The sequence below is a fragment of the Lolium perenne genome, chromosome 6 (genome assembly GCF_019359855.2).
Source record: "Lolium perenne isolate Kyuss_39 chromosome 6, Kyuss_2.0, whole genome shotgun sequence".
Lineage (NCBI taxonomy): Eukaryota > Viridiplantae > Streptophyta > Magnoliopsida > Poales > Poaceae > Lolium > Lolium perenne.
The window spans coordinates 212,767,732-212,783,502 of NC_067249.2; the positions used below are offsets into that span (position 1 = coordinate 212,767,732).

Here is a 15,771-nt window from a genome sequence, read left to right on the forward strand (position 1 = left end):
AAGACAATTGTGTCATTGTGCACTATACTAGCCGACATCTTTACTCTCAAGGCGGTGAAGCCTTAAACAAGGAGAGACCTTGCTCTGATACCAATTGAAAGATCGAGATGTCGCCTAGAGGGGGGCGTGAATAGGCAATTACAAACTCTTGCGGATTTGTCTTGTATGAATGCGGAATTAAACTATCGTTTAGTTTACAAGCACAAACCCTAAATATGCTACGCTCAACTAAGTGTAACAATAGCAACTAGAGCTAAGCAAGATAGGCACAAGATATATGTAGCACAAGTGATAGCAAGATATATGTACTTCAAGCACGATGGCTATCACAAGGAAAGAGAGCTCGGGTATTAAATAACCGAGGCACGCGGAGACGATGATGTATTCCCGTGTTCCCTTGCTTTGCAACAAGGTACGTCACGTTTGGAGGAGTGGAGGTCCCACGAAGGATTCCCCGCGCCACGAAGGCTCACCCTATTCTCCGAACCACGCCCACGAAGGATAATGGCCCTTTCCTTATGGTTAGCTTTTCCTCCGCTCCGGAGATGGCAAGCTCCACAACCACTTCACAAGCTCCACGAAGGAGAAGCCCGTGCCTCTTCACAATCTTCTTGAAGAGATCACCGGAGCACCAATCACCAAGCCAACTAGGAGGTCACCCTCCAAGAGTAACAAGCTCACGGTCTCTCACTCAAACAAATCGTGGTGGAGAGCTCAACACTAAGCAATGATGCAAAGCAAGAACACCGGAGGTGTTCAAGTCCTTCACACTCAAATCCCACCAAAGCAACGAATGCTAGGATGAGATTGGAGAGGAAGAACAAGGGGAAAGTCAACCAAAGACTCCAAGATCTAGATCCCAAGAGATTCCCTCACTTAGAGAAGAAATGGTTTGGTGGAAGTGTAGATCTAGATCTCCTCTCTCAAATCCTCAAATATGAGCAAGAATGGTTGGAGGAATCAAGGGGGAGAGCAAGTTCTTCAAATAGCAACAATGGAGGTGAGAGAAAATGGAAGAACTACTAGCTCAAGGTGGAAGAAGGGTCTATTTATAGCTAGGAGCAAATAAAACTGTTGGGGGGGAAAAGACAAGAAAAACGGGCAGAAAAACTAGCCAGAAAACGGCCCAGCCGGTCACCAGGCCGGCCGACTGAGCAAAGAGCCGGCCAGGTGGCCAAGAGTCGGCCGGACCGGCCCAAAGAACCGGATGGGGCGAGTGGGCCTCGTGGAGGCGAAAAGCCCGGCCGGGCAGCAGCGCGCGGCGGATAGCGACAGCCGCGCGGGGGTGCTGGCCGCGCCGGGTGGGCGCGCGGGCGGAGCGGCCCGGAGGAGGCGGCAGCAGGCCGGGTGGAGGCGGCGCGAGGTGGGCTGCGCGGGGAAGGCGGCCCCGGTAGGGAGGCGGCCGGCCAGAACCCGGCCGGGCCGGAGGCGCGCCGGCAGCCGGCCGTGGGACCGGCTCGCAACCGGCCAAGGGCCGAGGCCCCCGGACACGGGCCGGATGGCACCAGCGCCGGATCCGGTTTCGGACCGGGTGGGCCGGTTGCCGGTCCGTCAGACCGGCCGGTCGGCTGGCCCCTTCTTTTTCTTTTTCCTTTTATTCTTTTCTCCTTTTCCTTTTTCTTTAATAACTATTGCTCCCGAACTCCGAATCGCATGAAACCAATTTTGTTTGGAAGATAACAACAAATGCTATCTTATAGAAAGTGAAAACCCAAGAATCTGTAGGAGGGGATTTTATCATGAATATAAAAGGTAGAACCTTATATCATGAATAACCGGTAAAATCACCCAACCTCGAAAACGCAATAGAAGATGCATGTGAACTCCGTTTTCGATGAACTTGGGCTTGTTGTAAAGCTAGCAACAAGCTCAAGAACCTCACACGAGAAATACCAAGAAGCAATAAGAATGTGCAAAGAATGCAAAGGATTGAGCTCCCTAAGACGATGTGATCAAGTTACCCAACCGAAAGCCCCTCTTGATAGTGCGGCTATCTATCCTATAATCCGGTCTCCCAACAACCACCTCGAGACCGGTAAAAGGAAAACCTATCAAGGTCATACCTTTGCCTTGCGCATCCCGCTTGATCTTGATGATAACACTTCAAGCTCCACACAAGCCGGAATGCCTCACTTGATCATTGTCGCTTCGTGTATACTCACATATATATCTTCATACCGATGATCTTGATGCCAATACACAAGGTATAACTTTATCTTCATGACATCCATACTTGAATCCAACACATGGAGAGCAAGTAGTACCTATGGAATATTCCTTCATATAAACTCAATGAAAACATTAGTCCATAGGGATTGTCATTGATTACCAAAATCACACATAGGGGCAATATACCCTTACACTATTCCTCTTTTACAGTTCCGCTATATGTGATCTGATCCGCCTAAACGGGATCTGATCGGGGCCAGCACACGCCAAACCTAAATTATATACTTGGAATCCGATACTTTCGACAATTTAACAACTGATTTGTAAAAATCACTGCACACAATAATCATTCAAATTATAATAGTCTTTAGATCACATTACAGTAAATGTTCAAATCAAATAATGAAATAAATAACGAATTGTTCCGGGGAGAAATAATTGTTCATCGTACACACAAACGATTCCAAGTAATGAAAATGTAATGAAATTAAATGAAACGAATGAAACATCAGTTTCTGCCATGTGCTCGATGAGATCAAGGTTGAGCTGGGTATGAGTGGTTGCATCTTCAATCTACTGATGCGTGTCAAGAAAACTTGAATGTGATCAAGGTTTCTTTGTGGTTGCACACGGGTACCAACATTATTAAAGAAGAACTCCAAATCTAAACCTCTCTCATCTTCGATGATTATGTTGTGAAGCACAATATTTCATGATGTTGTTGAGGGTGTTCTTGTCCAAAAAAACAAGCTAGATCCGGACAATGGCAAACCTAGATTGCAAAAACCCAAAACCTCTTTCAATGTCCTGTCGGCATGCTTCTTGTGCCTTGGTAAAATGAGCTTGTTTCTTTGTTTGAGGGTTTTGGATAGTTTTCACAAATGTTGCCCAAGCTGGGTAGATGTCATCGACAAGATAATAACCCATGGTGTAGTCATATCCATTGACGGTGTAGTTGCAAGCAGGAGCATCTCCCATAGCTAATCTAGCAAACAAATAGGATCTATGCAAGACATTGATGTCATTGTGTGATTCCAGCCACAATGATGGCATCTTGGCTTTTACCACAATGTTTCCCATGCCATGCTTTCATAGGGTGATTGCATATGGCATCCTAGCAAATTGTATCGACCACTATCTTCACATTGGCGAAGATACAAAGATTGAAGCCATCCGGATGTCTGCCAAGGTCATGATCCGAGTGTTCGGTTATTTGTATCTTCGATCTTCAAACAAGAAAGATACACAAAGACTGATGACGATGAGCGAGAAGAGAGGGTGACCAGGAATGCTAGGTAGTGTAGATTGTATGCATTGGACGTCGAGGAATTTCCCAAAGCCATTGAACGGAGTTCGGAGAACTAAATCCTAGGTCAAAATCGATGAGTTGTTGTGGCGGGCTCGATGCGGTCGATTCGAGAGGAGAGAGGGCGCCGGGCAACCAGAGGAGTTCTAGCGGAGTCGCATCCGGTGGTCTAGGTCGATCGCGCCACCGAAGCGGGCCTCCGTGGCACATCCATGGTGGCCGCCATCGGATTCTGCCGCCGCGGTCGAAACAGGGGTCCGCCCGAGCTGTTCGATCTAAGCCTAGTGCAACGGAGAGCGGAAACTCACAGGCGACGAGGTCATGGGAGATGCGGTCGAAATATATGGCGGAAGGCGGCAACTGCGGTGCGGCAGCGTAGAGAGGCTGCGCAGAAGAAGAGAACATGGGGAGGAGACTCAGAATTTTCAGCGCGTCATCTCCCCCGCGCGAATAGAGTTTTTACTCCCATCGGTCGTGCAAATCGTGTACTCACAGTTCGGGTGGAGAATTTGTTGAAGCTGTGTACTTTTTTCGGAGTTTTGGGGCGGTTATTATATGATTTCAGTGGATTTACGGGATAAAGTTGTGTGACTAAATGTACAAATGTAAATGCAGGTGATTGTACCCATGTTGCCGCTCACGGGGATGAGGCTGCACCTCGAGGGCAAGAAAAACAACCGGTACACAAGCTTTGCTTTACTATCGACAATCCTCCATGAATTCAAGATTACCGTGACTAATAAAGTGACAACATCGTGTGTGGCTCGGCATCCACGTGGAGCACCTGTCGGCCACCCCGACGTTCATCGCCGCCGTCCAGCGGTCCAGCAACAGGCCGCCGTCGTGGCGAGGCTCTGAGATGGTCTCGGACGACGACCACCGACGAGCCGGTGCAGTGGCGGATGTACGCGCACGTATGCACTGCGCCCGTCAAGTACGACCGCCGGTGGCACCAGTCCGACCACCGACGCCGCAGCGTACATAGTCACCGGCGCGCAGCTCCACGTCAAGGCGCACGACTCCACCACCGTGCTGCACCTCCGGCTGCTCTACTCCGAGGTCCCTGGCTACGCCGTCGTGCAGTCTAGATGGACGCGCACCACGGCGAGAACGTCGGGGAAGTCGTCCAGCTTCCTGTCCATGCCATTCTCTGGGTCTTCTTCATCGTCGGGCTCAGGAAGCGCTGGCGTCAAGGAGGGGCGAAAGTAGCCATGTCCGCCGCCGGTGGTGCTCAACCCCCATGCCCGTGGGCGCGCAGAAGCTGCTCAAGTTCGTGGACACGTGAGAGGACGCGCGGCTAGCGCGGTGGCTAGGCTTGGCAGTGGCCAGCCTGCCCGCCCGAGATCGATTCCCATGAGGGACGATTTTCTGGTGTCTCAGCGGGGGGCTCTGCCCCAGAATAAAATCCCCTCCACACATATGTGCCACAACTACTAGCTCCTAGGGACACCCAAATTATGTGTGCTGTGTGTATAGTTCTAGAGTCTAGCTTGTGCACTAGTGGTGTGCGTGTGTGTGATGTGAGTGTGGTGTTGAGTTAGTGCATAAGTTCAGATGCTACAGCTGTAACACAGATCGAGGGGTCTCAAAAAAAAAAAAAAAAGTTCGTGGACACGTCGCAGGTGACCATGGGCCCGCAGGACAGCCCCGGCTACTGGCTCATCACCGGCGCGAGGCTCGGGGCAAGATCTCCCTGGACGTCAAGTTCTCCCTGCTCGCCTCGGCCTCTTGACTACAGTTCCAGAGTTTCTGTACAGTTCTTCTGCTGCCAAATGCTAACTGACTACTGTAATTAACACACCGTTTTGAAGTTTTGATTTTTGTTTGATCCTGTAAATGTTGCTGTGCAACGAGTGTAAATGAAAACCATAGGCACTGTTTGGGCAGTGCAAGAAAAAGATTCATTCGTCCTGGACAAACAATCAAGCTACTGCAGCACCTGTCAAGCACAGGATTAGGGTGAAATATGTAGTCATCTTATTGCCAAGAGAAAACAAATAGCACGAAGTGTGGTTATAGATCACACCATAGTTATAACATTATAGCAAATACGACAATTACATTTGCTCATGCAGTTCTGAACCAACACCACTACCTTTGAAAGCAGAAATCTGGTTTGGCAGGTGGCCAAACGAGCAGTATAGGACACATGCATTATCATAACTCCCACTTTACCGTTAGCTTACAAACGCGTAGAGTAATACCACAAATCAAGCAGCTTAGGGCATGCACAGAGGAAGAAGCATAAAGTGGTCGCTCCAGTGCAGCCACATCAGCACAAGCCCATGAGGCTATCGCTTAGTTTTACCTCTGCCCAACGCACCAGTAACCTCGTGATGTGAGCATACAACACACGGTGACCCACACCAGTCCACTCTTCTTCCAGCTTTTCTCTTCTCACTCCCGCTTTTTCCATCTCTCACATGCTTTTTTGCTTACTTTTACATGAGGATCCCGCCTCCTCTGCAGGCAGCTACTTCTCCACCCGAACCACATTTTAGCCTACACGGTGGCATCCGAACCTAGGTGGATTGTTCGGGAAGTAAGTTGGGGCATACCATTGGCCATGCCCTTAGCATTTTTTTCACAAACACAAGTTTGACAAGGGTATGCAACGTTATTCCCAACAAAGTACCTCATAGACCTGCATCCTAGTAATAAAGACATCACTGAAATTTGGAGCAGAATTCCAACTTGCCAGATCCTGCAGAATTCATGGAGATCCTCACTGGTCACGGCGACGGAAACGCTTTGGAGGACAGAGCTCATCGACGCGAACATCGCAGAGATGGTTGAGTTGCAAATCCTCACTTTTGAGTTTACAGACCAAATCAACTTTCTCCTTAAATATCTTGAACCGATAGCTCTTCTCCACACTGCCACGTGCCACATTGAAGTAGCTCAACCACCGATTGTACAAGGCCCACAAGGTTTCCTCAGACTCAAGGTCTTTCTTTCCAAAGAGCATCCCTTTTTTGTCTGACCTCATGTCAGAATTGAAGAGGGATCCAACTATCATGGCAAAGTCATATTGTTACTTTATTAGTAAACAGTATTATATAAACATATTTCTGTACTGCAGTTCAAACTAAGTGCAAACAATAAATTGGGTGCAACAATGGACTTCTATCTGCATCAAGATATACGTAACTGTTATCATTGCACTATAATTGGTGCATATTTATCTAGTTAACTACCATTATTAGTTAGAATGTATGAGAAGAAAACCTACTAGCTGGGCTATGACTGAAACCAGTCAGCCACCAAACTGGACCCATTCAACAAGTTCCAGTATAGCTTAACCTCCTAAACTGCTCCTAGCTGACCTATTCCAAGGGATTTCTCTAACAGGGATTTCATTGCCAAGTTTAATCAATGAAACTGAACTTCTAACAACATTATTCAGGCAGGTCATACTGGTGTAGTCTTACTACATTCTTGCACAACCCATATAGCTATATTTTGAGCTAACAAGGATAATCCTGCTGGATGAACAATCTGATCATTGGCCTACCCACAGACTCCCAAGCATGTTTCTCAAATCAGTTTTTTACTTTGTATAAAATACTTGGTTCAAATTAATCTATATCTATACTCCTATATAGTGTACCAGTTTTGAATTGTATATAGAGCATGAATCCTAACCGTTGGACTGCAAAATCTAATGGCTGAGAGTGGAGGGATTCGCTATGAACAGTAGCTCACAGTTGTTTCGCATTGATGTTAGCGGGTAGGAACAAAAGGTTCATCATATCCTTCGAAAATACTGTTCACGTGATGAATAAAAGGTCAAAGGTTAAAAAATACTTAATTGCCGCACGGCAAGTCGAGACTTCAACGAATTCTTGTGTTCGCCACTGATGCCTAATATGTCACTAGAGATGCTCTTAGAGCATCCCACTCGTCTCCCCGACGAGGCCCCCGAACGACGTTTTTTCCATCCGGATGGCGAAATTCGGCCCAGTCGCGCCCCCGGTTCCTCGTTTTCGTCCGGATTTGGGCCTAAATTCATCCGGCGATCCCACGCCATCCCCGGCCCCCCCGGGGAGCGCTCGGGGACTCCGAACGAAACGAAAACGCGTGAAACGGCGAGGAAACTTCCCGCGCGTCTGGTGGCCCCAACTTGTCGGCGAGAGACACCGATCGTCGTCCTCATCGCATCGTCTTCCGCGCGCTGTAAAAGCCTGCCGCCGGTCAGCATTCGCCGGCCGCGTAGCTTCCACGCGGCGAGTTAATGTCGTCGCATCGTCTTCCACGCGGCATTAATCGCCAGCTTCCGCCGCGCCCGCCGCGCCTATTTAAAGCCGCCGCTCGCCGCGACGCCCCTGCTCCACTCTTCCTCCATTCTCCGTCCACTCACCCTCCACCTCCACCTCCAACGATGGCGTTCTACGACGACGACGGCGCATCCAACAACGGGTTCCCCCGCCGATCTCTCCACACGTGGGAGGGGCACCTCCTCCACCAGGCGGGGTACCCCTGCCCGCCGGACACGAGGCCCCCCGGCGGCGGCTTAGCGCTGGTGGCGTGCCAATCCCGCCGCCGCCCCAGGGCCACGCCCTCGACGTCGCCATCGAGGAGGCGCGCATGGAGATGACGGAGGAAGAACGCGCCGACCCGCGCCACCACCCCGAGAACTACACTCGGTGGAATTCGTTCTTCCTACGGCGGTGCAAGCGCGAACTGGCGTCCTACGCGCAACAACGCCGCGGGTCGCCGGCGTTGGTGGAGCGCGCCGGATAGGACGCTCCACAACGTCCTCGAGCACATCGAGGGCGGCAACTCGCCGAGGCTCACGATGCCCCCTCCATCGAGGGCATCGAACAGCCGCCAACGGGGAAACAACTGGCAGCCACGGCGTATGGCTGCCAGTTCGGCGGCGAGGTCAATCTCCAGGTCGGCGCCATCCTTGGCGCCGGTGAAAAAGGAGCCGGGTTCCCCGCCGAGCCACCGCACGCGCGGCGGCGGCGGCATCGTCATCCGCGAACCAGCGACGGCACAAGGACGGCGCCGCCCCAAGCGCGACCACGACACCTCCGGCTAGCGGAAGCGCAAACCGGCGAAAGTGAAGGTCGAGGAGGAAGCAAGCGCCGAGGACGCCGCCATCCTCGAAGCCGTCATCGCGAGGTCCCTCCAGGACCTCGTACCCGCCGACAACGCCATGCCGCTCGAACAGGCCTGCCCTTGGTCGAGGGAGCAGTGGGAGAAGGAGGAAGCGGAGCGGCAGGCGAGGCACCTCCAGGACGCCGCTCGCTTCCGGCGGCCTGCGACTCCTCCATCCGGCACCGTCGTCCCCGTCATCGACCTCGAAGCCTCCGACGACGAGCTGTACAAGCCATCGCCGTCCCCGCCTCGCACCAGCGGCCGGTGGGGAGACGCCGGCCAAGGCAGCAGCGAGGCGGCTTCGGCGCCGCCACAGTTCGACGATGACAGCTCCGACGACGATGGCGGCGACTACACGGTGTTCTACCGCCATTTCGGCATGTAGAGCGTCGTGTTTTCATATTTAAAGTTGTATTCCCCTAGCCGAATTCGAAATATAGTCGAATTCGGTCTCTATGTACGAACTTCGCCCTCTATATAGTAAATATCATTAAATTTAGTCTAAATTCGACCGTTTTATGCCGTAGTTTGTCAAGTTTCCGTTTTTCAAATTTAGATCGCCGTCTTCGCCTGAGATCGCGGCTGGGAAACTACTCCTCCCCACGCCAAATTTACGTCCAATCCGGACGTAAATTTCCCCGGATTTCGGCGTGGGGAGGGCAAACGAGTGGAGATGCTCTTACAAATATACGTGTGCTATGGTACTAGATTTCTGCTCTCTTTAGATCTGTATGGCACCTGAATTTTGTAGGCTCACAAGGAAGTGATTGTTGGATTCCTCTCCATATCAAGCGGGTTCTTCTGCAGTTCTGCAAATGGCGTCCTGCTTGTCTTTGTGGTACACTTTATATTGACGAAGCATGTGCTACTGCAAGCTGGCGACGACACCAAGAGAGATCCGTGAGCAAACTCCATGGTGAAGGATTGTCTGTCCATGCCTTACATGGCTGGAGACAATCCCTATTAGCATGTCCTACTCCTCTTTGACTACATTCTAGGCATCTTAGTCAGTGCAAGTAAAGAATTCATGGATCAAGGATATGGCTTACTACTAAACCCCTAAATTTTTTTATCAACACGGTTCCATTTGATTGATATAGCTTGATCAGGTGAGATCTTCATAATGAATGGGATAGTATCATGTTCTTTGACGCCTCTAACCTACCCCTTCCTGATGATGGTTATGATGATGATGCGTGCATTGTTACTACGCCGACCACTGTGGATGTAGCCTTGAAAAATGGAAATGAGGGAAGGACTTATTCTCTCTGCTTGGTTGAAGGAGCTTGTCGAGGGCTAGGTCATTCTAGATGATGGTATAGCACTACTTGACACAACCATAATAGCAACGAGGGGTAAAGCATGGCAAGCTTGCTGTCTTACATACTCATGTAGCCAGACCATGATTGAGAAGATCATAACTAGATAAAAATGGCTGATATGTGAGCTTTCGGCGTTTGATAAGCATATGTTACCCTTCTAACATCTTCCTAAATCACTACTGTGTGCCACCATCTTCCTAAATCACTTCCGCTTGCCCCAAGGACAGCCAACCTATGTTTATGCAAAGTACGTTCAGGAAATTATGTCAGTGCATTTATTCTGCAAAAATACTAGATGTTGTTGTGTACATTTTATTTATTCCTGAAAATACCAAAGTTTACGGTGTGATTTACATTTGAAACTGAGTAATGATATATACTTCATTCGAAATATGACTGGACTCTAACATGGTCATGTATACAAGATATTTTTCATGGGCACAAACAAACACCTTCCGTGAATCTTGGCATCTCCAAGACGGCCGAACAGAAAAGATTACAGAGATTGTGGAAGCATGACTGTCTTTAATTCAAATCATTTTAATTTCATTGGTAAAAGTTGCCAAATGATTTTCTTAGCAACACATATTAACCAGATTTTGGTAACCATATTTATTTGTTTGTTTGTAAATTTTTATTGTTTTAACTTTTTTAATATTTAACATGCGGTGCACGTGCAAACTTACTAGTAAAGTAATGGGGGTTCATTTAATTGCATTACATAATTTATGTGGCCCAAGGATAACAAATTTAGTTTATGCGGTTCTACGGAGTCAATGGTGCTTAAAGGCTTTCTAGTTTCTATTGACTACGTACAGGCTGTTTCAGATGAATGTAAAACATTCAGCATTATCATGAAAAACCGATATTCTAGCGACAAAATAATATAACCTGAGCGCCCGCTGTTGAAGATGGGTGGGAGCGTGCGACCGTGAGTGTATCTTTCATCAGAGGGTCGGTATACTTCCTCGTCGTTGAATTCCGGGTGGGTAGGAGGACGAGGAGCTGTACGACAAGCAAATCTAAATCAACTGACTTCATGTGGATTATTTTGTACAGGAAGAGAAATTCGACAACGCGTTACCTGCCGAAGGGTGACCGCCGATGAGGTGGTACCGAGAGGGAGGATGCTTGACGGCGCCGCTTCCACCGTGTGAGCGGGCTGCGGGCGAGGAGCCGGCGGCTGCGGCGGCCGCACGCGAGGCGGCGGCCGCCAGCTTCCATTCGACGGAGGGCATAGCGAGGATGGAACAGAGGCAAAGAATCGGAGGACTGGATCTAGGGTTTCGCTCGCCTGCTGAGGACTCACAGGACCGCGGGTTGCAAACGCTGGCCAACACAAGCCGGGCCCCGCTTTAGATGGGCCTGCCATGGCACGCTAGGCGTGTGTTTGGTTCTAGACCAAAAGAGGGATGGTCCTTGTTTTGCATGTGTTTGGTTGTAAAGTAGGAGGAATGGTACCATCCACCTAAGGAAATATTTCGTAAAAATGATGGAGAAATCGGTCCAACCTCTTCATCCACCTTTTCTAATTTTGTGGATGGCATCCTAGTTATCTCTCCCTTTCGCTCGTCGTTGTGCCACCACCCCGTCCAAGGCCGACTGCTGCTCCGACTGGGCCATGGTGTGATGTGCCACCGCTCCGACTATGCAGCTGCGAGTCGGCCATCGTTCAGGGTTGGCTACCTTCCCACCGCCTCAAGCTTCCTCATCTCCATGAACGTCGTCACCGCCCTGGCGTGCTCAATCGTGGATCCTAGTACGGCGTGCTCAATCGCGGAACCTGGCTCCGTCTTCACGTCTCGGCGGCGATCGCACAGCCACGACGCGGGCATCGCGGATCCCTGCTCGATCTTCATGGTCGACGGCGCCTGCACGGCCACAGCGCAGCGAGCGGTGGGCTCAATCACATCCGCGCCGCACCCAATCTTGACGGCGGCAACCTCGATAGGCCCGAGGCGGGCGGTGGCCTCACTAGGTTCGGCCTCCATCGTGAGGAGCTTGTTAATTACGGGTTAACCGCTCTATTAATTGCATACTTATCTTTTCTTATCAATCATTAATTAAACTTATTCCATCCCATCCACCTTAGATGCGTGAAACCAAACAGAAAATGGGATCATCTAATTTGGGCCATCCCATCCCCCAAAATCCATCCCATCCCATACATATTTGTCCATGAACCAAACACACGCTAAGAGCATCACTAGTGCCTTCAAACTGGTAACCCTTAAAGCCAGTTTGAGGGCTGAGAAAATGCGAATTTGCAGGTGCAAAACCTCCGGTGCATATTCTATTTTGAGGGTTAGTTTAAGGACACTGATCTGCGCGTCGGCCTTCAAAATAGGATTTCCTTAAAATAACAGCAACATACAATTTTTGCAAATGGATATTAGCCCAAAACACAATCATGAAACACACATATCATGAAACAAACTTGCAAATGATTATAAATGATGCATGGTTCATAGTTTTACATCACATAATCAATATTTTGTCCTTGCAAAAGATCATCATCACCACCATGGCCGGTGGCTCAAACAAAGTTGTCCACACCTCCGTCGCTACCACCACTAATCGGAGACTCACCTCGGAGAGTAGACGATGCACCACCTGACAAGGGATTAACTTATCAATGCCTACAAGTTGTAGACTAGGGTTTTGCTGGAAGTAGAGGGCAAGTAGATCTCGAAGGTTTCAGCCGAAAAGTACTCGACGATTATGAAAACTATGGGTTTGTGAGACAATGATTCGATGCTTTCTTTGTCCCTCGACTCCCCCTTATATAGGAGGCGGAGCCGAGGGATTCGTGATACACAAGTTTACAGAGTCCGGGAGGGTTTCTGACCCGTCCCGCAAGATTACAAGTCTATGTTTCCTAATACAACTCTAGCTTTCCTTAATTCTATCTTGGGCTTCCGAACTTCATATTTTTCGAGTCATGGGCCTTCAATAAACCCCGGGTACCATCTTTGGCGGGCCCATTGGGGATGCCTATGTCAGTAGCCCCCGAGATTTTGCTTGAATCGAAGAGTCAGGGAAAATCTCCAATTTTATATTTTCGCCAAACTCATCACATATCTTTAGATACGCAATTCTATATTGTACAGGAATACTGGTAGTTGGGGCTAGTTCATCTGACGGATCAGGTACTAGTTAACTGCTCTAGTGGCAATCCGCAAAAACATACTTCAAAATCACGTCCCTAGACATGATCTCGGGATACTGGTGTAAACTTCGACAGGTACCGCTTAAGGTCTTACCATTCTGTCGAGTCCCGGTCATATTTTATCGGGTACCTAACGCGTTCGTTAGGATTTTTCTTCGTATCTGTTGATACGGAAAAAAGTAGCAATCCGACGTCAGAGACGGTGCCACGGCGCTCTGAACGGATCTGGGGTCTTACCTTCGCAAAGTTTTGCGGTATTCAGAGATTATTCGCGACTTTTAGCGCTCTGAGAATATATTGTCGAGTGCTTCTTCGGCTGTTGGAATAGCACATTTTATTGAGTCACGGATGACTTATATTGACTTTCCGATGGGAGTATATGTCGAGTTATTTGTGTAACTCGAAATATGCTCACTTCTTGTATTATTTCATCGGGCACGCGAACAGCGTTCCCGATGGGAGTAGCCCCCGAGGCTACAACCAAGGACTTGGACTTGGTTGTAGGCTTTACACTTTATGTCGCTATATTGTCATTCTTTCTCGAGTTTTTCATATCTATCGGGTGCGCGAACAGCGCTCCCGATGAGAGTAGCCCCCGAGGCTATGAACAAATACTTGCGTTTGATCATAGGCTCCCGCAATTTCTATATTGTCATACTCGAATTTTACTTTTTTCCAAAGTAGCCCCCGAGCATTTGGGCAAAAACTTGTATTTGATCAAAGGCTCCCGAAAGAATCGATAATTTTTCCCTGTCGCCAATCTTTGTATTTTTTTTTACTGTCGAGATTTTTCCTTTGGTCAAAGTGACCTCATAACTGACGATAGCCACGATCGTTGCATCCGGAAACCACGAGTAGTGCTTTCTCTCTGTCTTGTGGGCCCAAATTTTCTGTTAATTTGACACGTCGTGCAAGTGGGGGACACACATCCTCCGCTTTTCCTGTCGCACGCACTGTAGCGCCTGTTCTGATCCATCTCAGTAAAAATACCTTTTTACCCTTCAGTTACGAATTCATTGACCACCGCACGATTTCTCCATCCAACGGCGCATTGCTTCGCCAAATCCCTATATAAATCCTTCTTCTACCTTCGTTCACACCTTCGTTCACGCCGCACCTCTATTCTCCTCTGCAAAAAACCTCCATTGCGCCCAGTACTTCCTGAGCTCATCCACGCACAAGCTTCGCGTCCAAAGCCGGCACATCGCATGCCGAAGAAGTTGCTCCTACTGAAGAAAGGACAACTTTAAACACTTATGAAGCTGCCCTTATCAGCTCGTAAGTTTTTCTTTGTTACTTTTTTTGCTCCCGAATTTTTTTCTATATTGTCTCTTTATACTGTAACCTTTCTTTTGCAGTGATGAAAAGGAGGACAATCTCCCCATTGACGTGACTGCTCGAACGAGCACGTCTCGTACTTTGGTTATCTCGGAGGCTCAACCTGATGGAGACGAAACCTCGACTCCTCAACGAGGTGTTGAGCTTACTGCTCCAGCTGTAAGCCCCCGAGCCCCTTCACCGAAGAGAGCCAAGGTTGAGCCAGTCGAAGAACCCACCCAATTAAGTGGTGGTTTCACGACTTCTTCATTGAATGATGTAAGTTTTCCCTTTGTTCTTTTGTGTGTTGCTTCTTTTTGCTTGTTGTCGTCGAACTTTTTCCACACTATATTTGATTTTTCTTTCTTTGGCTCTCTCTTCAGCCTTTGATGAAGGAATTTTTCCGTCTCGGTACCCAATTCGTCGGGTACCGTGATCTTTCGAACAAGCTGAAAGGTAATATCTTGCTATTTTTCTCTTGATTGAATGTTCTTCATCATAATTTTTGTCATGACAATTGTTACTGTCGATTATTTTTCCAGCTGACCTTGCGGAAGCCAACAAACGTGCAGACACTCTTGCTCTAAAATTGGAGCAAAGCGAAAAGGCTCGCAAGAAGGCTGAATCCAGCGCCGTCGTTGTTGAAGATCTTCGAAAAAGACTTCACGACGCAGAGACCTCTTTGAGTAACAACATTACTCAACAAACCACTCGAGAGAAAGAAATTATCTCTCGACTAGAGTCGCAGAGTCGTCGTTTTGTCAGTGAGTGCTCTAAATGTTTCTTTGTTCTTCGAGTACCATCCTTTCCTTAACATGCCTTTTTTGACAAGCTATATTTTGCATTGTCAGGGAGGACGCGTCAAGAGTACGAACTCGAATTTCCTGAAAATGACCCCCTTCTAGACGCGCTCTCCCTTCTCGAGATTCATGGAGATGAAGCACGCCAAGGCATTGATGATGCTGACTCGGGCCTGGCGAAGCTTTTTCCATATTTCTTCTCGAAGAAAGAAGAACCCAAGACTTTCGGCGAACTGGCCAAGTGCTTCAACGTTGAAGAAGATCTTGGACATAATCTTCGACAAGAAGGCTTGAAGGTTGGTGTTGAAGGCACCATTGCCTTGGTTGCTAGCAGCCAGCAAGACGTCGACTGGGCCAAAGTTGGCGACGTGCCGAAGATGGAGACGAAGACATGGGTGTCTTTGATCAAGGCTGCCAAGCCGAACTCGAAGAAAATCCTTGCCTTCCTTGGATTCAAGCCAACTCCAGCTCCAAGTTCGTCGAAGCCGGAGGTCAAGTAGACCACTTTTCTTTTTTTGTTTTGCTGTCGTTCTTTTGATGTTGTCGCCATAATAGTTTTTGGCGACAACTATCCCACTTGCTCAT

The 15,771-nt window shown here is 48.7% G+C and overlaps 1 protein-coding gene and 1 pseudogene across 1 annotated transcript; one reads left to right on the plus strand and one right to left on the minus strand.

Annotated features, from left to right (window-relative positions):
- The first annotated feature begins 4,242 nt into the window (after nt 1-4,242).
- Nucleotides 4,243-5,269, plus strand: LOC127310057 (MACPF domain-containing protein At1g14780-like; annotated as a pseudogene).
- A 160-nt stretch (nt 5,270-5,429) lies between these two features.
- LOC127306181 (uncharacterized) lies at nt 5,430-11,272 on the minus strand. The gene is made up of 3 exons (XM_051336796.1): nt 10,985-11,272; nt 10,792-10,905; nt 5,430-6,487 (listed from the first exon to the last, which is right to left on the minus strand). The coding sequence occupies exons 1-3, from the start codon at nt 11,136-11,138 to the stop codon at nt 6,201-6,203; spliced, it is 555 nt and encodes a 184-aa protein (XP_051192756.1). The 5' UTR covers nt 11,139-11,272; the 3' UTR covers nt 5,430-6,200.
- Nucleotides 11,273-15,771: the final 4,499 nt, after the last annotated feature.

Excerpts from the sequence above, each read along its gene's own strand:
- LOC127306181 (XM_051336796.1), bottom strand. The coding sequence starts at position 11,138 with ATGCCCTCCGTCGAATGGAAGCTGGCGGCCGCCGCCTCGCGTGCGGCC. Across the intron at positions 10,906-10,984 it reads CGGCGGTCACCCTTCGGCAG|CTCCTCGTCCTCCTACCCAC; the intron begins GTAACGCGTTGT and ends CTTGTCGTACAG. Across the intron at positions 6,488-10,791 it reads CTTCAACAGCGGGCGCTCAG|TTGGATCCCTCTTCAATTCT; the intron begins GTTATATTATTT and ends TTGCCATGATAG.